Genomic DNA, 25,903 nt, shown 5'->3' with positions numbered 1-25,903 from the left:
ACCAGTTTAATGCAATGTACTTTCTTTGAACTGGTTTGGTCTGATTCAAGGCAAGGGTTTAGGTTTGATTTTGGCATTGTTGGGGACATAATGGCAGACAACAGATGTTTAATTGTTTGATCAGAATTATTGCTAGGGACAATTTAGTAGTTGCTAGATATTGGTAGAGACATGTCATATGTCCTACTCATTTATACTCGCTTGAAAATCATAAGAAGCGATGTCTGACCTTGGAAACTATAGTTCTCTGCCTAAATATGAAGAGGTCAAACAACAGATAAATGAGTTAAGTCAGTCATTTTTTTAATGTTCATCTAATCTCATTTTGTAAGTGACTTTTCTCTCTGTTTTAAAGATGTTTTCTTTGGATTGTTTGACTACTTGCAAGAGAATATAAGAAAAATCTAATATAATAAATTTGTGTTTCCTGCTAGTTAATTTCACATACATAAACACAAATCTGACTCTAAATCTCTCTTTTATTTATTCAAAGTTGATCGAGACAAGAGGCCTACATGTAAATTGTATTAATATTTGAACAGTGAAAATTGCATCTCTGTGTCTCTGTGTCCTCTTAAGGTGAAAAAAGAACCATTCGTACTACACTTTCACTATAAAAAGACATGTTACCATTTGTATTGGTGTGTTCTTTCTTTCTTTCTTTCTTTCTTTCTTTCTTTCTTTCTTTCTTTCTTTCTTTCTTTCTTTTTCCTTTGTTTTGTTTTTATATATTTACTGTCTTCATGGTTTGATGTTTTAAAAAAAGAAATTAGAAAAAAGATCTGCGAACCCACTCAGAAGATTGGGTCTAAATCAAATAATTCGCGATGCTCCGTCGTCCTGATCTGAATAATGATTCGCGAACCATCATTTCAAATCGCAAACCCCTCTGAAGTTCAGATTTAAATCAAATGATTCACAATCCACGCACCGAAGTCCCGCTCGAATCAAATGATTCGCGATCCGCACTCTGTTGTCCTGCTCTAAATAATGATTCACGAACCATCTCCGAACTTTTGATCTGAATCAAAAGATTCACGAACCCGCTCCGAAGTTCAGATCTAAATCAAATGATTCGCAATACGTGCACCAAAGTCCTGCTCGAATCAAATGATTTGCGACCCACGGACCGGCCCACTCTGAATCAAAGGATTCGTGGGTCATCATTTCAGATCGATAGAGCGGATCGCGAATCATTCAATTTGCAAAATTATTCACAATCCAGATCCGAACTTTCGATCTGAATTAAAATATTCATGAACCCGCTCCGAAGTTCAAATCAAATCAAATGATTCGCAATACGTGCACCAAAGTCCCACTCGAATCAAATGATTTGTAAATAGTATTGAATATGACTAAAATCACATTAAATTTAGGATGGATAGTATGCAGATTGAGACACGGGCCGCTCTAAATAATGATTCACAAGTAATCATTTCAGATCGGGAACATGGATCACCAATCATTCAGTTCGTGAAATGATTCACAAACCAGCTCCAAAATTTTGATTTTAATCAAAAAATTTACGAACCCATTTTGAAGTTCCAATCTAAATCAAATAATTTGTGATAGGGGCACTGAAGTCCTGCTTTGAATCAAATTATTTGTAATACATGCGAATTGCAAATCATTCAATTCACGAAATGATTCGTGAACCAGCTCCAAAGTTTTGATCTGAATCGAAAGATTCACAAATCCGCTCTGAAGTTCCGATCTAAATCAAATGATTTACTGGAGTCCTGCTCTGTATCAAATGATTTGCGATCTGTGCACTGAAGTCGCGCTCAAATAAAATTATTATTTGCGATATGCGCAAATGATTTGCGATCCGTGCTCTGTAATCTCCAAATAATACAAAATCCAAATAAAATTCACTGAGTTTTTGATCTTAATTAAAAGATTTACGAACCCACTCCAAAGTTCCAGTGATTCGCGATATGGGCACCGAAGCCCCGCTCTGAATCAAATGATTCGCCATCCACGTTCTGTAATCCTCCCTCTGAATAATAATTCACAAGCCATTGTTTCAGATCGGGACTTTAGAGCACAGATTGCGAATCATTTCAATTCACGAAAATGATTCGCGAACCAGCAGAATCATTTTGTGAACCAGAATTATCGTTGTATCTGATTGTATTAGTCTATGTGGAGTGATAGTCAATGTAAAAAGAAGAAGCAGATGAACACAAAACAGCATAACAATGTTAAAGAGGGTAAAGCTTATCATTCTACTGAACTGTGCATATGCTTTAAACACTTCAGCTACCTTATGTTAACTTCTCAGATAATATCAATGGTATGACCGTAAACAGTGGTTACAGACATATTTAACTCTTTAATTATATTTAACATCATTGCTGTAGGGACATTTAAGTAGTGGCTGGATATTGGGAACTTGAGATTAGGTTCATTTGACCTGGGCCGCTAAGTAAGCATCCTAGCAACCATTTAGAATGTATTATGAAGCATTATGATGGTAGTTCAGAAGACTGAGATACAGTACAGCATTGAAATCAGTCCTTGTAAAGCAAACCTCATGCTATCTGATGTAGATGTCACAACAGGTCTGTAACCCAAAGAAGCAAGGCCTTCTTATACATGCGCACCCCTCCAGAAAAAAAATAATAAATAAAAAAAGCAAAAAAAGGAAGTGTTTATTTTCATGTTTACACCGTTTCATATTCACAGGGCTGGTAACAGGATTACTGTGACAAACAAGAATTTGTGGAATTCCCTGACTTCCTGCATCTGTTGGTTGCCTTCTTTAAAGGAAGAAAAAATCCTCAGTATTAAAGAATCCCCAGTGGTAACATTCCAGAAGCCCCTCAGGTTTGAGAGGGAACCTCTGTGCAGCGTTAGATAAAGCTGCAGTCTGCAGAGGGTCTGGCAGCGGCGCGGCTGCATGCGGTGGAGGGCGGCAGATAATAATGCACCTAGTTCAATTGCACTTAGGCTCCTGCATCAGTCAGACGCTCCCCTCGCAGATGACTACCAACATATCAGATCACTAAATCAGAAGGAAATAAAGAGTGACAGAGTCAGGAAGAAGTAAAGAGAAAGAAGAGCAGCATTTGCTGCCAAGACCGGATGAAAGGCTCTGTACACTTGTTCTCGTCCCTTGTTATATATACAGTTGTTCTGTGCAGATTTTCGGCCATAAATCTGCTTTGCGTTACTGCTCTTAAGCTCTGTTTGTGGGACACGAGGCCTCCAAGAGTGCCAGCGATGCTCCATTTTGAAAGTGGAGCTTCTTTCTTAAGTCCACACGCTGTTAACTGGAAACAGACTGTATGTGGAAGTTTCAATCTGCTCACATTTCCTTTTCGCTCCATGACAGACGTCTATTGAAGAGTTGAGTCTTTGCAGCCTGATTCATGCTTGTTGAGTTGTAGATCAGAGAAGAGAAAAGAGTTGTTTAAATAGATTACTGGCATTAAACTAAAAGTCAACTAAATGATCATAAATACAAGATTTCTCTAGAATACATTATTTATTATTTGAAAGAAATCTGCATTTATTTGATCAGTATTGAAAATATAAAAATATTGCAATTTAAAATAACTGCTATTTAAATATATTTTTAAAAGTATTTTCTTCCTGGAATCAAAGCTGAATTTTTAGCATCATTACTCCAGTCTTCAGATACTTTCGGAAATCATTTTAATATGCTGATTTGCTGCTCAGGAAACATTTTTGATTATTATCAGTGTTGAAAATAATTGTGCTGCTTAAAGGAGAAGTTCCCTTCCAGAACAGTTCTTCAGTTGTAAAGAAATTAGTTTTTTTGTGGAACATATTTCAGGATATCTGTCCAAATAATAGAAAAAATAAAAAATAAAGGTGCTTCAAAAGGTGATGCCATAGAAAAACAATTTTTCTACAAAGAACCATTCAGTCAAAGGTTCTTTAAAGAACCATCTCTTTCTTACCTTTTTATAATCTGAAGAACCTTATGAAGAACCAGATGTTAATGGTTCTTTATGGAACCATTTAGACAAAAAAAGGTTCGTCTATGGCATTGTGAAGCATCTTTATTTTTAAGAGTGTATGGTGCCCCCGAGTTTGAACTTACAAAATGCAGCTTCAAAACGATCCCAGCCAAGGAAGAGGGGTCTTACCTAGCAAAGCGATCATTTATTTTCGAAAAAGAAATGACAATTTATAAACTTTTTAACCTCATCTTTTCTAGCTCTGCAGGAACTATGTGTATTCGGGTTCATGACAGTTAGGGTATGTCAAAAAACTCCCATCTTATTTTCTCCTCCAATTTTAAAGTAATCCTACATCACCTTTTTTTGTAAAGGGAGTTTGATCTTATTTGCATGTTCATTTTGTAAACACTGGGTCTGTACTTCTGCAACAATGTAGGACGATTTTGAAGTTGGAGGAAAAAATTAGATGGTTTTTTACCTACCCGAACTGTCTTGAACCAGAATACACAGAATTGACGCATAGCTAGACATGACGAGCTGATCGTTTCGCTAAATAAGACCCTTCTTCCTTGACTGGAATTGTTTAGAGCTCTTTAAAGCTGCATTTTGGAAGTTAAAACTTGGGGCACCATAGAAGTCCACTATATGGAGAGAAATCCTGAAAAAACATCATTTCTGTACGACTGAAGAAAGAACGACATCTTTGATGAAGGGGTTGAGTACATTATCTGTAATTTTTTGTTCTGGAAGTGAACTTCTCCTTTAAAGTTTTTATGGAAACAGTGATACATTTTGATGACTGGGAAGTAAAAGAAACTGCATTTATCAAATAAAATCTCTTTTGATGTATTATTAATGTCTTTACTGTCACTTTTGATCAATTTAATGCATCCTTGCTGAAAAGAAATAAAATTTCCTTTTAAAAAATGACTAAAAATGGTGTGAGGAACCAAAGTCTTAACTGTAAAGATCAGGCATAGCAAAATGGTCATGAACACAAATTTCACAGTTGACAGTTTTGGTGCAAGAAATCTTGATTGACTCCAAGTCTGGTAGGCCCGATTTACAAGTACGACAGGAAAAACGTTGGCGAGTCCAAACTCAAGGATGTTCTCTTTTGTCTTGAGAATGTGTCAGTGCATCTTAACCAGCGTGAGCGGCTGCCAGCAGCGAGTATGTTGAGGATTGTGCACAGATGGTTGAGCGGACGACTCCACATCACCAGTGTTTCAAAGCCTAATCCCTTAGTTTTACCAGGGTTACCTGTTTTACAAACAACTTTAATTGCCATTTTGTATTTACAACACAGGCATACCATAAGCTTTTGGGGTAAAGAGGTGGGGAAATAATTAAATAAAAGAAAAATAAGCTATGTAGCTCAGCTGATCCCAGCTGCATATGCTGGTAATCACCGCTGCCTGCTGGATTTGCACACAGACACGCAACAAACAGGCCGCTGCCAGGACTTGTGCTTTGTGTGTCATCCACATGCAATGCATTATATATCAGGGTCTCAATGCACAGAGACGTGCTAAAAAGTCCAGATGCTTTTTCTCTAACAGCTTGAGACTTTGTTGACCTTTCTAGATAATTTTGCACTTGACTGGATTTTTTACAATTATTTGTAAAAGTTCAAAAGCACATTTATGATCAAATTTCATTTGAAATGATTGGAGATTTGCCTCTATTGTCAACATTTCTGTTCCTTATAGATGATGACACTGAATGCTGTTTTAGACCCGTTACCAAACCAGTTACAAATATAATGCCTGAAACTGCAATTCAATGGTCTATAGTGTCCTCTAGTGGCCGAAGAGCTGCATTTCCTGAAAAATACTTAGCCTAAAGCCTTATATGTGGCCCTGGATTGATAATAGATTGATTTTTCTATGCCAAAAGTCATGATCATCATGTTCCATAAAGACATTTTGTAAATGTCCTATCGTAAATATATCAGAACGTAATTTTTTATTAGTAATATGCATTGCTAAGAACTTCATTTAAACAACTTTAAAGACGATTTTGTCAATATTTAGATTTTTTTGCACTCTCAGATTTCAGATTTTCAAATAATTGTATCTCGGCCAAATATTGTCCTATCCTAAAAAAACATACATCAATGGAAATATTTTCATATTTATCCAGCTTTCAGATTATGTATAAATCTAAATGTCAAAAAAATTGTTTTATGACTGGTTTTCAGGTCTAGGGCCATATGGGTTTATTTATATGTATATATAAATGTAATCACATACATGTGTGTATATAAACTAATATAAATATTTTATATTTAAATATAACAGTCTTTTTTAAATATATACATGCATGTGTGTGTCTATTTATATATACATGTGATTAATCGCAATTAATTGTTTGACAGCACTACTTTATCCTAAACATAAATAAGTAAGCAAATAAGTTGTAATGTACCATTACTTAATAATTTTTTCTAGGAGATCCATACAGATAAAAACATGTATACAATATGATAAAAAATAATAAAAAGAATAATATAAGGAATGCTTTCATTCCGGTATTATTAATGTATTTGTTCTAGCTTATTTTTTATAACTAAAAATAAATGTGTAGCATAAGGGTTAAAAGGTCTAAATTTCATTCATCTCTATGACCATGTATAATAAAATAGATTTTCACACCTCAGATGATGATACATAGTATTTTCTGTAATGTTAATTTGTTGTAAAATAAAAATAAACAAAGTTTTGTTCTCTTTGTGATTTAATACGCGTGATTCTATTTTTGTTATTAATTCAAAGTACAGGATTACACATCGGAATTAATAAATATACGCAGCCATTAAATGCAAGAACAAGAAGACTTTTATTTTGCTTGGTGGTTGCCCACAAGTAACCAGACCCGGAAACTCCTTTTATAATAAAAGTGTCATATGTGAGTGGGGTTGCATTGCGTTGCAGACAGACACAGGCCCTTAGACTCACAGTAATGGCTGGTAAAAGAGCTCTGGTGATTCTGGCGAAGGGCGCGGAGGAGATGGAGACGGTGATTCCGGTGGATGTCATGCGCAGAGCGGGGGTCTGTAACTTACAGCACTCTTACATTGAACTGTGGAGCCTTGCAAATGCAGTCCTGTGTGCAACTAGTTAGTTGGTGTGTGCGGGCCATATTATGCATAATATTATAACTGAATTTCTGCATTTGTATAGTGAATGCAGTGATCAGTGTATGTTGAATGGATACTGATCATTTGCAGCGGCATATGGTCACATAACGTTACAGCTGTCAGTGTAAATGCCAAAGTTTCAACTGGACCCTGACGTTACATAAGCAGAGATTTTATACGTAGTTTTATAAGAGAACTTTATACTTTTATTCAGTAAAGGATGCATTAAATTGATCAAAAGTGAAAGCAAATACATTTGTAAAGTTGCACAAGATTTCTGTTTTAAGTAAATGCTGTTCTTTTGAATGTTCATCAAAGGATCCTACAAAATGTATAATAGTTTCCTCAAAAATATGAAGTGGAATTAATAAGTAATGCTTCTTGTGTAGCAATTCAGCATATTAGAGTGATTTCTGAAGGATCATATGACAAATAAGACTGGAGTAATGATGCTAAAACATTAAGATTTGCATCAACAAAATAAATTACATTTTACAATATATTCAAACATTAAAGAGTTAATTTAAATGGTAATGATATTTCACAATATTGCTGTTACTGTATTTTCAATAAAATAAATGCAGTCTTGGTGAGCAACCAAAACATTTTTTTCAGGAATTTATTTGATCCAAAGTACAGCAAAAACAGTACAATTTTGAAATATGTTTACTTTTTAAAATAACTGTTTTCTATTTGAATATATTTTAAAATGTAATTTATTCATGTGATTTCAAAGCTGAATTTTAGCATCATTACTCCAGTCACATGATCTTTTAGAAATCATTCTGATTTGCTGCTCGAACCTTTATTATTGTCATTAGTACTATATTGAAAACAGCTAAGTAGATTTTTTTTAGGTTTCTTTGATGAATAAAAAGTTTAGAAGAACAGCATATAGAAATAGAAATGATTTGTAACATTATAAATGTCTTTATCATCACTTTTGATAAATTTTAATGTCCTTGCTAAATAAAAGTCTTAATTTTTATTAATAAATAAAAAATATATTGACTCTTAAGCTTGAATGGTATATTGTATAATGTTACAAAAGCCTTTTATTTCTGATAAATGCTGATCTATGAATCGTTCCATTCATCAAAGTGGTTCATCAACTGTTTTAAATATTGATAAATATAATAAAAATGCTTCTTGAACAGCAAATCAGCATATTAGAATGATTTCTGACGCTTCATGTGACACTGAAGACTGAAAATGTAGCTTTGTTCACAGGAATAAATTACATTTTTTAAAATATATTCAAATAGACAACATTAATTTTAAATAGTAAAAATATTTTAAAATATTTTCTGTACTTTGAATCAAATAAATGCAAATAAATGAGTGAGCAGAAGATTAAAAATCCTACTGTTCAAAAACTTTTGACTGGTAGTGTATATTATATTTCTTTTTTTTTTTAAATAAAAATAAATTACACACACACAAAATGCATTTATTTGATTAAAAAATACAGTAAGGACAGTAATACTGTGAGAGAAAAATAACTTTTCTAAAAATTTAATTTATTCCTGTGATGCAAAACATATATATATTAAACAAAAACACACCAGTTTCATGTTAAAATGTAGTTTAAAATGTAAACGTGTACTAATTGAATCATAAAATATCATTGAATCATAAAATATATATGTAATAGCCCAAAAAAGTCTGACCAATTAAGTAATTAATGACAATTGTTAAGCAGACGTGCACCTTTTTTTCTTCTGTCTCATAGATTGCTGTTACACTGGCAGGTCTGGCAGGTAAAGAGCCAGTGCAGTGCAGCCGTGATGTCATGATCTGCCCAGACTCCAGCCTGGAGGACGCCCGCAAACAGGTTTGGCTTTAACTGGCTACTTCTAAGTTCAAAGTTTACTAAAATGAACTAGAGCAGAATGAAGTCAAACCTGAAGGTGAATGGAGTTCTGTCTCCATCCACTGGCCAAACAATGCATTGCCAATAGAACCATTCAAATTCATTTAAAATGGATAAATATTTTCAGTTTGTCACATGCAAAGCCTTGATACGTACATGTGAGGCACGTCGTCATCCCTGGTTTGCAGCTTAATGCAGATGAATGTAATTTTTCCTGACAGGGTCCATATGATGTCGTACTCCTGCCTGGAGGTTTGCTCGGAGCTCAAAACCTTTCCGAGGTACGAATTTGCTTTAATTATGCGTATTTTACAGTTGAACGGCTTCCATAGGAGAGCTCTCACGGCATTCGCATCTTGCATAACATTATGCCACGTCCCTCAGATAAATAGAAAACATCTTTGCCGAGGTTAGAAATGCACTCGTGTTGTGAAATGCAAACATTGCATAATTATGTGAACTGAAGAGGTGTTGTGCCAGTGTGACAGTGATTTCAGTAATGGCATATTATATATGTGTGTGTGTTGTAGTCTCCCGCTGTGAAAGAGGTGTTGAAGGACCAGGAGGGCAGGAAGGGTCTGATCGCTGCAATCTGTGCAGGTAATCTTCATATCGTGACCTCTGCGCACACATTAACCTTTCCCTGGATAAACATCATTTATTTCAACTCTTTCAGCGCTGCTCCATTAGGCGAAATGTCAGCAAGACAAGTCATATATTACCTTTTTCCTCCAGTATGAATTTCCCAGAGGGCCTTTGGTAATTTTTTTTCCCAGCGGGCCTTTGCCCCCGTTTGTACACCTGAACCGTTTGTATAATTTCTGGGAGATTTCTTTCTGATGTGTGGCACGTCTATGTCAATATGATGCTCATGGCTCAATGGATTATAATTATGACTGCAGATCTGTAAAACTACAAATCGGAAATACAAATTATGAGGATAATGAGTTGTAATAATTGCCGGTATTAAGCACGTCCGTCTTCATTTGCGGGTGTATTGAACACAGAGATGCGTGCTATCGGCTTTGCCGTTCAAGGGCTCGTGAAGGACGTGCTGAATGAGGACAGTGAGCCCATGTGGCCGTAGAGAGCAGAGGAGAGCGGAAGGCGTCCCAGAAAACGGCAGATGTCCCCATAGGGATCTCTAATGAGCAGGAAATGGCTTCTTTTAGTGCCGTGGAATACCTTCAAAAGACAGTCTGTGTCTGTAGATGCAGACTGCATGATCAGATTGTCAAGAATGCATTAGCATCCGCAGTTTCTCAGGTAATTACACTGCTGAATTTGAAATTTAGATCCATGTCGTCTATATGCTACAGTTGAGGTCAGAATCTGCAAAATGTTAATTATTTTATCAAAATAAGAGAGAGCATACAAAATGCATGTTGTTGTTTATTTAGTACTGAGCTGAATAAGATATTTCACATAAAAGACGAGATTAAGAGAAATAGCTGAATTTATAAAATTTCAAAAGTTTACATCCCCTTGATTCTTTTTTTGTTGTTTAGTGATAGTTGTTCATGAGTCCCTTGTTTGTCCTGAACAGTTAAACTGTCTGCTGTCTGCATCTTTTCACACTGAGGACATCTGAGGGACTCATATACAACTATTACAGAAGGTTCAAACACTCACTGATGCTTCAGAAGAACAAAAATGATGCATTAAGAGACAGGGGTGAAAACTGTTGAACAGAATGGAGATATTTTGGTTAAAAAAAATTACATTTAGCAGATTCTGAAAAGGGAATGTAAACATTTGACCTCAATTGTATATGCTAGTGTATGACTAAAAGTTGACCAACTAAACTTCTAACAGTCTTTTTAAATCAATGGAAAACATTGATGACATTCAGGGTTATTTTAGTTAAATAAAACCATAAAAAACTGAAATAAAATATTAAAAAAAAAAACTTTCATTTGCTTTATTTTGGCTAGTTGCAAAGGCATCTTTTATCAATAAATTTAATTTAACTTAAACTAAACCTAAACTAAAATAGAAATGTATGATAATTTACATACAAACATTAAAAAAAATTTATAAAAATGACAGACTGAACAAAACTACTAAAGCTTTAACTAAAATTAAAATGAAAACGGGTAATATAAAAATAAAAATAATTTAAAATATGAATAAAAACTATAGTAGTATCTCAATAATACATCCAACAGCAATAATTATTATTATTATTATTATTAGAGTCATTTTTTATTCATTTTATCTTTTTTTTTTTTACTTCCTGTTTCAATAGAAAATACTTAAACACAATAATGAGAATTATTAATCAATGCAAACTTTAAAGGCATATTTACTCTAGATTCTAACTTATCATCAAATGTTCTAGAACTGTGATTTTGGCATAAAGGGCCATTACACTTGCCGTTCTTTTATTTCCTTTTGTGGACTGAGCTGTTCACAAGCAAGACCCGTAACGGTAGATGCAAGGATTATATCGGTCCACAAACGTCCTGCCAGAGAAAGTGTAATCACTAGACCACACTGGGCGTCTGCCAGGGTGCACAATCAATAGTTAAGAGCTCTCTTTTCATTAATGTTCAGAAGAGCTCAGAGCACTGCCAATGATAATGCAGCAAATCCTCTGTTATTTTTAGACCTCTATTTTTACTTTCTTCCGTTCCTTCTTCCAATGCAGATTGCAGAATTAGATGGAAATTGTATACCTGGTTTATTTTAGATAACGATATATTGATGTTTGGCTGATATGATTTACACCATATAAAAGTCACTTTGCCTCTTCCAGGCACTGGCACTGAGTCATGCACTGTTTGACTTCAGCAAGAGCATTTTTTCTGAAGAAAATGTGATTGGAGTTTGCATTTGCACACCAAACAAGTTCACATTGTCTAGCTTCATGTGATTTTTCTGACCTGTTGCAGGCCCGACGGCACTCTTGGCTCACGGTATCGCATATGGCAGCACAGTTACCACCCATCCAGGTGCCAAGGACAAGATGATGGCTGGTGGTAATGTCTCTAAATATACCTACTCTCTTTCTCACAACCCTTTAATGTCATTGATGGAAACTTGCATACTTCACAGACATTTCATGGAAAACAACACACAATAAACATCCAACAGAGGGTGCTGTAGGTAATAGCACAATAGCTGTTTACACAGACACCTTTTGTTTCAGTAAGAATGAAATTATTTCAACTGATGAATCCGAACGTCATGCTTCAACTTGAATTTGAATTTGACGAATATACAGTTTATGTGCACATACTAGCCTTCTTCCTGCATCTTTTCTTTGTTTTATAGAGCAGACTTATTATTTATCTATTTTCAGTCCTAATTAGGAGGTGATGAGCACATGAAGTTTTGTGCTGTGCTGCTTACAGTTGAGGTCAAATGTTTAAAGAATTTGCAAACTGTTAATTGTTTTACCAAAATAAGAGGGATCATACAAAATGAATGTTATTGTTTATTTAGTGCTGACCTGAATAAGATATTTCACATAAAAGATGTTTACATATAGACCACAAGAGAAAGTAATAGGTTAATTTATAAAAATGACCGTTTGAAAGTTTATACACTTGATTCTTAATACTGTGTTGTTACCTGAATGATCCACAGCTGTGTTTTTTTGTTTATTGACAGTTGTTCATGAGTCCCTTGTTTGTCCTGAACAGTTAAACTGCCTGCTGTTCTTCAGAAAAATCATTCAGGTCCCACAAATTATTTAATTTTGTGTATTTGAACCCTTTCCAACAATGACTGTATGATTTTGAGATCATCTTTTCAGACTGAGGACAACTGAGGGACTCTCATACAACTTTTACAGAAGGTTCAGAAGAAAAAAAACATGCATTAAGAGCCGAGGGGTGAACACTTTTGAAATTTGAAGATCAGGGTCAATCTTAACTTATTTTGTCTTATGGGAAGCATGTAACTATCTTCTATAGCCTCTGAAGAGCAGTACTAAATGAAAAAAAATATATTTAGGCAAAATAAGAAAAATGAACATCTTCATCTTGTTCAAAAGTTTTCACCCCCGACTCTTATTGCATCGTTTTTCCTTCCGGAGCATCAGTGAGTGTTTGAACCTTCTGTAATAGTTCCCTTAAAATCTTAAAAGGATCTCAAAATCATACATCATTGTTGGAAAGGGTTTAAATACACAAAAATGCTTGAAAACCAAAGAATTTGTGGGACCTGCAAGATTTTTTTTGAGGAACAGCAGGCAGTTTAACTGTTCAGGACAAACAAGGGACTCTATCACTAAACAAAAAAACACAGCTGTGGGTCATTCAGGTAACAACACAGTATTAAGAATCAATGGGATGTAAACTTTTGAATGGGGGTCATTTTTATAAATTCAACGATTCTATTATTTTCTCATTTGGACTATATGTAAGCAACTTTTATGTGAAATATCTTATTCAGGTCAGTACTAAATAAACAATAGCATGCATTTTGTCTGATCCCTCTTATTTTGGTAAAATAATTAACGTTTTGAAGATTCTGAAAGGGGGATGTAAACTTTTGACCTCAAATGTATATTTATCAAGCAGTAAAAATGCTGCTTCCCCTGACCAAAACAAGCCTTCTCTGGATGAGAGTCCAAAGCAAGGACGGGTGGTGCATTTGTCCTTTTACAGAAGATGAGTGGAAAAAGAAGTTTGGATTGACAGTCGTTTATGAAACTTATGATTTAACAACAACAGCACGTTCCGTGTGTCATGTCATTACGCCATTTCTACATCATTGCACGTGTGCAGAACTTTCAATCTGAACGAGTGTTTACATGTCCTATCAAATGGATTTTAAACCACCCAAATACAAATACAAATAGTTCAGTCAGATATGGACAGTTCATTCGGATTGATGTGGCCATGCGTGACTTCTTAACCACTGGATTATTAGGTTCCATGTAAACACAGCTAGAATGAGAAGGTCAAGTATTGCCAATGTTTGAAAGGACCTCTAGTGTTTCATTTGAATAAACAATGATATGTACAGTACGTAGTGCGTATCTCTAGAAATTATCTAGGTCATTTGAGATTTCTTAATTATTTACCTATTCACATATGTTTTCTGAAAAGTGCAGACCAAAAGCTACAACATATCGTCTTTGTACTAGAGTACTCTTGTGTTTCATTTCACTGCAGAAGAGCGAAAAATAAAGATTGCACTTGTCGACTGCGGTGATATCTTTAGACGTATGAATTATTTTGTATTTTTCCCCCAGATCACTATAAATATTCAGAGGCTCGAGTTCAGAAGGATGGTAACGTGATCACCAGCAGAGGGCCGGGAACCAGCTTTGAGTTTGCCTTGACTATAGTGGAGGAGCTCATGGGTGCAGAGGTTGCTGCCCAAGTCAAAGCCCCACTCATCCTGAAAGACTGATGATCCAGCTGTGAAGATCAGTGCTGTTTAAAGTCGCCTTTACAATCGTATTGCTCTGCCAATCTGAAAGGAAGTTGAATTTAATTGCTTTAGAATTTAATTGGTTGATGTGTAGGAACATGAATATTTAATGAAATTGTTTAAATATATATTTGAAGAGAGTTGCTGCAGACTGGCGATCAATAACCTAAATGGCTTTTTACAGCTCTCTGTAAGGTTAATTCCCAGTTCTTTTGCTTTGCACTTATTAACTTCTGTACCAGAATAAAATAATAGTGCACTAAACTCGTTAAGTCTCTTAATTACTTATACATTAACATGAACAGATAAGTGTAGAGTACTTTGATGGCATGAACCGAAAGGAAAAAGAGCATTTTGAATATACACTACCAGTCAAAAGTTAAGATATTTAATGTTTTTTTTAAGAATTCTCTTCTGCTAATCAAGCTTGCATTTATTTAATCCAAAATACTGCAAAAGCAGAATTATTTTGTCAAATATTTTTACTGTTTAAAATAAATGCTTTTTATTTGAATATATATTTAAAATGTAATTTATTGCTATGATCAAAGCTAAATGTTCAGCATCATTACTCCAGTCTTTAGTGTCACATGATCCTTAAGAAATCATTCTAATATGCTGATTTGCTGTTCAAGAAACATTATTTATTATTAATATTTAATGCAGGTGAGTACATTTTTTCAGGATTCTTTGATGAATAGGAAGATCCAAAGATCAGCATTTATCAGAAATAAAAAGCCTTATATATTTCAATAGACATTTATATTTTATATTTATATTTAGTTTATAATTAATACTTTTATTTAATACATTTATAATGTTACAAAAGATTTATATTTCAGATAAATACTGTTCTCCTAAACTTCATCAAAGAAACCTGAAAAATTATACTCAGCTACAGTTGGCAAGTAAAAAACATTAAAAATGTACTGAATACGAGAATTTCAATTGTGATAAAGAAAAATAATAGTTTATACATATTGTGATACATATTGTAGCTCTATCTATTTTATTTTATTTTTTATTAAAGAAGAATAATTGAACATTACAAAAATATTGAAATATAAATCCAGATACACAAAATATAAGCTTAAACTGTATACAGTAATACAGTATGTAATAAGAGGGAAAAAAACAGATAAACAATATAAACTAATACCATATAGAATAAATAAATTAATTAATTAAAATTAAAATAAAACCTAGAAACAACTAAACAATAGTTCAAATTTTATTCCTTTTCCCTTAAGACATATATAAACGTTATATTGGGGGAGCATAACCAGAAAAAATGAAATGTAACAACATGTCATTCTTTTTGTTATTCATTTGCATTAGAGACTTTTTCAAAACTTCCATTTCTGATAAAAAAATAAATTACACTTAGGTATGCATTTAGCAAATTTCTGTTTATGAATATAATATTTACCTTGCAAAATGTAACAAGTACAGATAACATCTTTTAAAGCTAGCATATAATTTGTAGCTCTATCTATTGGACGCTTGAAACATTTCTAGTGACGTACTGCTAGGCCAACCAATCAAACGCCGATCTCTTGTCACGATGTATCTCAACCAGCCAATCGGAGCGTCCCTGTGTAGCGCGAGTGTGTCTTTTGTAGCGCGTGGCGAGAGTGTGAAAGCGGCAAAAAAAAGGTGATCAGATGCGGTTTGGCAAACGGCCGTCTGACTGAAGGGACGCCCGACATCACACTAAATACCGTTTGAAAGGTGAAGCTCGGTGTTTGATGAACACTTATCTGGCTGTAAGGTAAGAAAGTTATATTTTATACACTGTTTAGCTATTGTTATGCTAGAAATCAATCACGACGAAACACTTGTGTTGCTGAGGTAAATCGCTGAATAACGTTATGTCATAAAGTGACGCCAAACTGGCGAAATGATAAACGCCACTCGTTTCTCTTGTGTTTTACTACTCGCCTGGTATTTTAGCTAGTTTGTCGTCTCTGAGGTTTGTTTTGGAGTTTTAATGTGAACTTGACGAAAGGAAACTATCAGTTCATGATGTACAGCATCTCAAGCTCTGGGAGTCAGCATCTGCTCCCGTTGGATTAGTATTAATGATGATAAATCGTGGCAGAGATGTGTTCTGCATCCTTTAAAGGCATTTTACACTTGTTAAGCAGAGATGGGTTTTGCAGGATATCCTTTTCATGACCCTTTACTGGTATTTCCCTTGGTTACCACAGTTTACATAAAGAAACATCGGTTACTGCTGCTACTGAAAAACATGCATACATAAATAGCAGTGTTGGGGAGTAACTAGTTACATGTAACGGAATTACGTAATTTATTTACAAAATAAATGTAATTGTAATTAGTTACAGCTACTTAAAAAACATATGTAATTAAATTACAGTTACTTCTGAAAAATGCCAGTGATTACAAAGGGGATTACATCTGAATTTTTTCACACACTCACCCCCACTTACAGACTTAATTGACTTCTTTCATAAATTGCATTGACTGCTCTAAAATGAGACACCAATGTTTCAGGAGTTTAGGACACATTATAGTACACATGCTTGTTCGATAACTGTTTTATTTCCTATTTGGGTTTATAAATAAACTTTATTTTTTAAGATTAAAGCTTAATTCAGTATTATGTGGAGAATTTCTTAATTCCGTCATCCTGTTATGTGGACTCACTCTATTGCTTCATACAAACGCAGCTGCTGATATTTATTTTTTTAAAAAAAAATTTGTACACTTTAATGGATTATAAGTTAACTAACAAACTAGTACTACACCCTTAATTATTTATGTGGTGAAATGTTGTGTAAGAAACTGGCACTGTATACCTAAAATGTCTAATTTGAACTTGCCATTTGCTAGCAACTGATTTCTTCATGAAAGCTTTGCGTTCCAATAGTTCAACTCAGATCAGTGTTTCGTGTCTAATTTTATCCTAAACATCAAAATAATCTATGAAGCAGTTGTGTAATAAGTGGGATAATGTTGTTGATGTATGTAGCCAGTTGTTACCGCAAAATAAAGATGTATATTATCCCTTACTTAATTCAAGTGATGAAGGATTTTGAAAGTCTGACAATAATCAATGTTGAGTGCTACTGTACGATTAACTCTGCCTGGTTTAAATGTTTCAAAATGAATAACAGTTGAAAATATTCGAAATTTAGAAAAGTAATCAAAAAGTAATTAGAAGTAATAAGTTACATTACTTTTATAAAGTAATTGAAAAGTTACACTACTTATTACATTTTAAATCAAGTAACTTGTGATCTGTAACCTATTACATTTCCAAAGTAACCTTCCCAACACTGATAAATAGTATAAAACTGTCTCTCTTTTTTGATGACATTGGCTACTACCAAGTTAGTTTAAATAAAATAACTAAAATAACCACTGGTGTGGTATTTTGATAGAAACTATGGTTATGATACTTTTTTGTAGAATGAGCTGCCTTAGAAAATATGTTGTAGCACACTAAAATTTACAATTGTGCATTTGTCAGGAGCTTTTATAAAGTTGTCCAAATGAACTTCTTAGCAATGCATATTACTAATCAAAAATTAAGTTTTGATATATTTACGGTAGGGAATTTATAAAAATCTTCATGGAACAAGATCTTTATGTAATATCCTAATGATTTTTTGACCCATACAAAGTATTTTTAGTAGAGATGCACTGATTGCAATTTTCTAAGTTGTAAGTAAGTGTGACCTGCCGATTCCGATTTTTTTTTTTTTTTTTTTTAAGAACTGTAATAAAAGCATAGGCCTATACAGAAATATTTTCTTTAATTAAATTTATTTTATAATAAAATAAATTATTAAACATTACAGTATCTTCTTACAACAAAATAACTTTAACAACAAAATAGAGTGCTTTGTGCCTTCGAAAAAAAGGTATAAAATTAGTTCCTGTAACTAACATAGTATAGTTATACTAACAAAAATCTTTTCCTCAATGTATTTTTTTTATTTTATAATAAAAGAAATGTATAAACATTACAGCATCTTCTCATATTAAAATAACTTTAACAAAATAAAGTGCTCTGAGCCTTGAAAACGTTCAGCAGGCATACAAAAATCTACTTTTCTTCAATGAATTTTATATGGAATTTTTTTTAAAAACATTAATTACAGGATCATCTCACACCAATAACTTTAATAACAAAAAGTGCACTGTGTCTTCAAACAGGTAGAAATAACAATGCTGGTTCTAAAAGCTATTACTTGAGCATTAATGGCAAATTATTCTTAATAAAGAGAAGCATTTCTGCCTTGTCACCAGTTAATCCAGCGGTACTACGCTTTAGAACATTCATTCACATATTTTGCGCTACACCACCGCATACAGCGTCTTCAAACACAGATGAAACATAAATGCATCTGTAAATAAATACAAATTAAATTCACGTCGCACACGCTTTACCTTCAAATGGAACATATACGCTCACTTCGAACTATTAGTGTGTGAAGAGACTGCTCAGGGAGTAGGGAGCAATGAACACTGCGCTGGGACCATGTCAATCGGAACATAGTTAATTCACGGAGCTCACTTCTAACGAGCGGGTTATCTGAATCATGTGTGTTAACTAACAGAGACATGCAAAATATGCAGAGCGGGGGCGCCATCTACCACATGTCCACGTTGTTCCCTCACGTTGTATGTTGGCCTTATAAATGTTACAAACTGCGATCTTTGTGTCATCTTGTGTCATCGACTGTGAGTGCGCGCGCGTGGCTGTGACGTAATTGCATGCGCCGCTGGCATTAAAGGGATCGGCTAGGAATCGGCAAGAGGAGAAATTGACCGGCCGGTCACCGATCCGGGCCGATTCCAATCACTAGCCGATCAATCGGTGCATCTCTAATTTTTGGCTATTGCTACAAATACACCTGTGATACTTAAGACTGGCTTTGTGGTCCAGGGTCACATATGCTTTTTTAAAGCTGGATTTATAACACAACAAAATGAGGGACATAGTAGTAAATAAAATTAACCACACAGCCCTACTTCAAGGGGAATCGTAGTCAAGCTATTCAGACTACTGTATATCACATGCACAGTGGTACCAGCAATGCTCTTTGTGCTGCATTTGTGTGCAATAATGTTACTTTTTTGTTTGAATGACTCCTGGCAGTACTCTAGTCCCAAATGCAGCTTGTTATAAGATGAGTAAGACAGTGGTTTCTATTTATATGCTGGTTTGCATCGCTGCAGTGGAATGGAGCAGAGGCCAGGAAAAAAAAACCCATCAAGATGTGCTTGCATGCAGCCTGCAAGGAGAACTCTTGCCTTTTTACTTTTACCTTCCTGTTCCTGCACTCAAGTAGAACAGCACATTCACACGTGGCTTGAGGGGCGGTCTCAAATAACTGCAGCCCATTTGAAGTGTGAAAAATTTCTTGACAAAGCAAACGCATTTCTCAGATGGCCAAAGAAAGTCAGCCAAGTGGTTCACACTGTAAACTTTGGTCCATTAACGAGGTGAATACTGAAAATACAGATTCTAGCAACTTTTATCCACTCTGTTTTGTGAACCCCTTAAAATGAGTCAATAAAATGACAATATACTAAAAATGTACTCAGCCTCAGGCTATCCAAGATGTAGATGAGTTTATTTCTTCATCAGACCATATTGGGAGAAATGTAGCATTACATCACTTGCTCACCAACGGATACATTGCAGTGAATAGGTGCCGTCAGAATGAGTCCATACAGCTGATTAAAAACATCATAATAAACAAATCCATAATTAATTTTTAATTTAAAACCATTGCTTCTGGCTAAAATATGATTCATTTATCCATAACACTATTTTCTCCAGTGGAAAAGCCTTTTTATCTGAATCAGGAGAGAAATAAGCATAGATAAAGCACTGTTCACAAGTGTAAACAGTCCAAAACTACGTCTGTGGATTTTGGTGTGAACAACAGGAGATGGACTTTTTTTGCTCTGGAGGATGCTTTATTATCGATCATGGACTTGTTTTAGGCCTAAATCAGTGCTTTACATTTAAAAACATGTTATTGATGAGTGTTTTTTTTTTTTTACAAACACCGTTTTTTTTGCATTACAATAAATTAACTGATAGACTGGATTACTTGTGGATTATTGTAATGTTTTTATCAGTTGTTTGGACTTTGATTCTGATGGCACCCATTCACTGCCATTGGTAAGCAAGTGATGGAATGCTAAATTTCTCTAAATCTGTTCTGACAAAAAAAAAACACTCATCTACATCTTGAATAGCCCGAGGGAGAGAATTTTGTTTAGCAAAAGCCCCCAAACCATTTCTAAAGTGGCAGCAACCTGCAGAGACAAAATGACCAGAACTTTTTCATTTGCAACCACTGCAAACAGGATGTGGGCGTATTTAGCGACTTGACAAATTTTTATGCAAATGCGGAGTGGCTTGATGCAGCGACTACCAGTGGAAATGAAGACAGCTACTTAACTTAATACTTGCAGTGAGTAATTTCCAGTAATTTTAAAGGATTAGTTCACTTCCAGAACAAAGGTTTACAGATAAATTAATTACTCACCCCCTTGTCATCCACAATGTTCATGTCTTCCTTTCCTCAGTTGCAAAGAAATTAATTTTTTTGAGGTAAACATTTCAGGATTTTTCTCCACATAGTGGACTTCAATGTTGCTCAACGGATTGCCGGTTAAAATGCAGTTTCAGTGCAGCTTCAAAGGAATCTACAAAATCCCAGCTGAGGAATGAGGGTCTTATCTAGTGAAACGATTGGTTATTTTCTAAAAAGATTTACAATTTATATACTTTTTACCTCAGATGCTCATCTTGTCTAGCTCTGCAATGCGCACGGATACTATGTGCACTCTGGTTCAATACAGTTAGGGTATGTTGAAAACTTCCATCACATTTTCTCCTCCAACTTCAAAAAAGTTATTTATTCAGCCTTCAGATCATGTATAAATCTCAATTTCAATTAAATTGACCCGTATGACTGGTTTTGTGGTCCAGGGTAATGTATGTGGGCCATTCTACAGAATTGCACCAAAGTCAGAGTTGGAAACATCTTGAGAAAAATTTATTTTTCCAAAAAATTGTATGTATGCAAATTGATAATATCAAAGGCACACATTTCTAGTAATTGTGCTGTTAATTGTCAAATTGTATTTTGGAATATTTGTCACTACTGAAACACAGTAATAATAATTTAATTAGAAGGGTTATATTGACCTATTAAGATTTTGCTTGCATGTACAGTAAAATTTTTTTTTTTTACTATTTTATTTAAATTGTTTCAGAGGTAAATCAATAACTATTACATTTTTAACAAAATTTCAAGTGTAATTTATAAGATTTGTTGTATTATGAAGCCATTTTTTTTTGTAAAAGGCAAAAAAGTTGATCATACTGATTTCAAACTTAAGGATCATTAGTTTGAATATGCATTGAACCAATATCATAACATCTTAGTTGATAATTCAGTGTACTTTATTTTTGGCTAAATATTCCATGTTTCGGTAGTGACTGCACATTTTCGCTATTGATAGTAATCACACAGAATTTTAACCCACGTACTAAAATACAAAAAATTGCAGAACTGTATTAAAATTTTATTTTATTTTCTCCAAAAAAAGGATTATGTGTTCCCTTTTGTCACTACCGATACAATGATGTTTAATTTGTGACAATTTTATGGAATAACATCTAAAAAGATGTCACTACCGAAACGCCACCAAATATTGACAATTTTAGATAGTTTCGAATCTAGTTCAAAGATGGTAATCGGCACAGTTCTGAACAGTGGTACACATAAAAACTAAATGTTATGGAATGACTCCCAAAAAAATATGCTTAATTGCAGAAAAAAAGATGTTCTGTAGTGATGTTCCTTAGTTACACACAGATTTTTGAACACATTTACCTCAAAATGATGGGTCCTATCTACTCATACCTTGTAGCTATGAGAGAGGGACACAAGAATATTTCCTGATCATAAATGTAGGGGTGTAGTTAAAATCAGTCTCAGCCAATGGACTAAAACACACTGTTTCAGTAGTGACCTTTTTTTTTTTTCTTCTTTTTTTTTTTAATACCATTGTGGGTTCTAATAGATAATAGATAGATCTTAGCATCTAAGATTTGAATACTTAAATGCTTTTAAATGTGTTTTCTGGTTATGGGATAGCAGTTTGCACCAATTCTGTAGAATGGCCCGTTTATCTATAAATGTAGTGCTGCTATACCTTGAAGAATGCATTTGTTATTACATTTGTTTGTTTGTTGATTGAGTTCATATTATTAGAAAATGCTGGTCTTATAACACTGAATCCATTTCAGTGATGCTTTCATCTAGAAAGGATGGGCAGTGAATTCCTCCCCTCTTGCTCAAAGACATTTGTAGAATATTAGCGTATTTCGCAGCACATTTTCCTGCTTGAGTAGCTGTACAGTAAAGAGCTGGCGGCTAGACTCTTGCAAGGAGTGGCACTATTAGCCAGACTGAGTCATTGGTTAAATGATGCAATTATGAGACCCTTCAGTGACTTCCCTGATTGGATCTTTCCTTTTAACCATATCCGTTGGTTAGAATGAAGTCTTCTAATGAGGTTAGAATACCGAATGGAATGAAAACTTCAGGTTTCAGCTTAGGTATACATTACACGTTTAATAGTTTTATCGTTCTTTCCTAGAAACATAAAACCTTCTTTTGAGAAATAGAATGGTGAATAGGAAACATTCATCCATACACAGCACATGTGCACTGCTTTAGAATGAGTTTGATTTTATGATTTTTTTTTTACTTAGTCTAAGTGACCTTGAGAGTCTTTCAGCAGTCTTTGCCATCCTCTTAATGTCCTTGGAGTTTACTGGATTGACGTGATCCTGCAATATTTTCTGAAATATTAGGATAGTTGATTGCAGTAATCTGTCATATTTTGTCTTTGACATTTTTAATTGCAGGGGTTAATTGGAAACCTGTCAGATGGTCGAACGCTCATCATTATAACAATTAAGTTCTTGTATACTTTGTCCTTGTGGTTATGCAATTAGCTGTGCAAATGTAATACCTACATTTCTGTTGCAAGAGGGACTGCCCATAATGGGCAAAAATGACTTTGCTTGAATGAATTCCCTTCAGCATATTCTTCATTGCTGTATATCTTCAAGGTCAAGGATATGTTAAATATCTTTTCTCATTTTCAGCAGTTTGCAGAAAGTGAGGTCACCTGCTCTCTTCCTTTCTCAGGCTATTATTGTTTTCCAGCTGAGAAATGGACGCAGTCCTGTGGGAATTGAAAATGCATATGCCTCTCTTGTCATCATGAGATTGCAAAAGCACGGCCCAGTTTAAAAATCTGTGGATGTTGCTTGGTTCTGTGACAATTTATTGTCTTTAAAGTGCTCCTTGATCTTAGAGTCCGAGACAGAATCGTGTAAGATGTTGAACATGCTATTATGTGAGAGATGTATTGACAAACGCTCCAGGGCGTTTTCATGTGTAAGCTTGATTTTTATTCCATGTAGTTATTTCAGCTTCAGATGCAGCGCTATATTGTTTTTTTGTGACATACTGAGGCACAGGATGTTTCTATTACATTGATAATATACTTCTCAGGCTAAAATTTTGCTTAATAAAAGATTTAAATCTAATTTGTAAAGAATTGAAGACATTAATGACAACCTCTTGAGCTGTGTTGCCTATAGACTTATTAAAATGATGGCTGTTGGATTTCAATTTAAAAGGTATCTTCATTGATTTTTTTTTGTTATGTTATTACTCGTGCGTCAAGCACTCAGCTGCATTATCTTCAAATAAATTTAGAGATTCACTTTAAAGCATTCTATTCCTGTTTATCTTTTTGCTCATCCCACTTGCACATTATACGCAGATGAATTTGTAAATGTTTAATAGGCTGTTGTGGTCTTTTAAGCATTTATTCTTACACTGTTCCGTATCCTATTTAGCACTCAAAGTAAATGCGTCACTTAGGACAGTGCTTAGGGTAAATGTAAAGGCGTTTTCTTATGGTCTTCATGCTGCAAGGATGGGAATAGAGAGGTGCCAAATAGATCTGCTGTAGTGTGGCTGGACGTGAGCCAAGGACCAGCGACACAGTAGTAATGCAATGCTAGAGTTGCTGCAGTCCCCAATGCTACGGCCAAATGTCTCATACTCACGCGTGTGCTTATACAATCTGTGTGGAACATGAGACGGTGATCTATAGTGCATAAGATGAAATTATGAAAAGGTAGTGTGTTAAATGTTTTGTGTTAAAGAGTATGAGATGCTATATTATAGTTAACTCAACCTAAAAACTATTACCATAATAAAGAATCATTAATTGAAATAAAATGAACTGACCTTATATAAAATAGTTGTTAAAAGCAACATTAGTTATTTTTAGTTTAACTTGATGTACTAAAATAACAAAAGCTAAAATAAAAGTTTATAAAAACTGTAGACATAAAATCTACTACAAATGACAAAAACACAATTACCAAAACTCTATTTATTTTATATTATATAATTAAAACTCTAAACTATTAAACTGAAAATAGAAAAGATTAAATAAGGTTTAAAATATTAATAAAAACAATACTTTAAATTTTAAAATACAAATTTATAAATTATTTTAAACAAATTGATTGTATATTTCAATATATTTATATTATATTGTATATTTCTTTTTACTTTCATGACCAGGTTTGTGTATAATGCTGTGGCAATATTGCATGTAAACACAATCATGGCAGTAAAGTAGTTAAATAGAATATAAAGTATGTGGAAATCAAACAGGTTTTTATACATTAATTTATTACTCGGTCAACAGGCAAAGTTTTAGGCCATTGGCAATATTTAAATATTACATTTAGTTTACATTTCTTGTAATTGAAACAACTACATATGCAGTCAAACCAAAAATTATTCAGACACTATCGTTCATTTGTGTAAGTGAGGATAGCAAAATAAACCGTGACATTATACCCAAAAATTCCTCATACAGTGGACTACCAGTAAAACTGATAAAAAGTTGGGACCAAAAATGTTATTTGACACTTTGACCTGACAATATTTTCTTGCAAAGTTATCTGACTTTATCAAGATGAATTTGTTCTGACACAGTTTAACTCTTGAGTTCTTGTCATTTTATTACCATTTTCTAAACTAATGCAAATAAAGTGAGATAATGTGAGAAATGTTAAAGGTGTCTGAATAACTTTTGGTTTGACTATTATAAGCCAATCAAATCCTAATGACATAAAAATGTATTCCGCTGTACATTATTTCCCACAGAAAAGGATGTATATCTGATTACGGAAGCTGAATGCATTGCAAATGCTGTTTGATTTTTGTCCTGTATGAGAGGCCCATATATTTCACCGCACACCTGCAATGTGTCCTTTGACTCAGCAGATATACCACCCAACATAATACTGAAGAAATGCATATAGAGCCATTTCCAGAATGCTTAACCTGTGAAATCAGATCTTTGCAGTGGGTTTTTATAAAGACGTCTTAAACACCCTAGCTTGAAGTTGTTTGTGTGTCTCCTTTCTTGTGTCTTTCCCCTCTCTCTCTCTGTTCCTCCTTGCAC

At 34.2% G+C, this 25,903-nt stretch overlaps 2 protein-coding genes across 2 annotated transcripts in view; both read left to right on the top strand.

Annotated features, from left to right (window-relative positions):
- Positions 1–6,827: 6,827 nt before the first annotated feature.
- park7 (parkinson protein 7) lies at positions 6,828–14,599 on the top strand. Its single transcript, XM_073825861.1, has 6 exons — positions 6,828–6,986; positions 8,807–8,908; positions 9,169–9,228; positions 9,478–9,547; positions 11,842–11,928; positions 14,154–14,599. The coding sequence occupies exons 1-6, from the start codon at positions 6,897–6,899 to the stop codon at positions 14,312–14,314; spliced, it is 570 nt and encodes a 189-aa protein (XP_073681962.1). The 5' UTR covers positions 6,828–6,896; the 3' UTR covers positions 14,315–14,599.
- Positions 14,600–15,969: 1,370 nt separating this feature from the next.
- The window catches only part of kcnab2a (potassium voltage-gated channel subfamily A regulatory beta subunit 2a), a 142,557-nt gene continuing 132,623 nt past the window's right edge, over positions 15,970–25,903 (top strand). The window contains exon 1 of the mRNA XM_073825595.1: positions 15,970–16,106. The gene's annotated coding sequence lies outside the window, so the exon portion shown is untranslated. The remainder of the gene's footprint in view (positions 16,107–25,903) is intronic.

Source organism: Garra rufa, chromosome 20, assembly GCF_049309525.1.
Source record: "Garra rufa chromosome 20, GarRuf1.0, whole genome shotgun sequence".
Classification (NCBI taxonomy): domain Eukaryota; kingdom Metazoa; phylum Chordata; class Actinopteri; order Cypriniformes; family Cyprinidae; genus Garra; species Garra rufa.
This window is presented reverse-complemented; position numbering and strand designations above follow the sequence as displayed.

What these genes read in the sequence shown, in the direction of transcription:
- park7 (XM_073825861.1), top strand. Translation starts at nt 6,897, where the DNA reads ATGGCTGGTAAAAGAGCTCTGGTGATTCTGGCGAAGGGCGCGGAGGAG. An exon ending in ATGTCATGCGCAGAGCGGGG is followed by an intron (nt 6,987 to 8,806) that starts GTCTGTAACTTA and finishes TCTGTCTCATAG; the next exon opens with ATTGCTGTTACACTGGCAGG. An exon ending in GAGCTCAAAACCTTTCCGAG is followed by an intron (nt 9,229 to 9,477) that starts GTACGAATTTGC and finishes TGTGTGTTGTAG; the next exon opens with TCTCCCGCTGTGAAAGAGGT.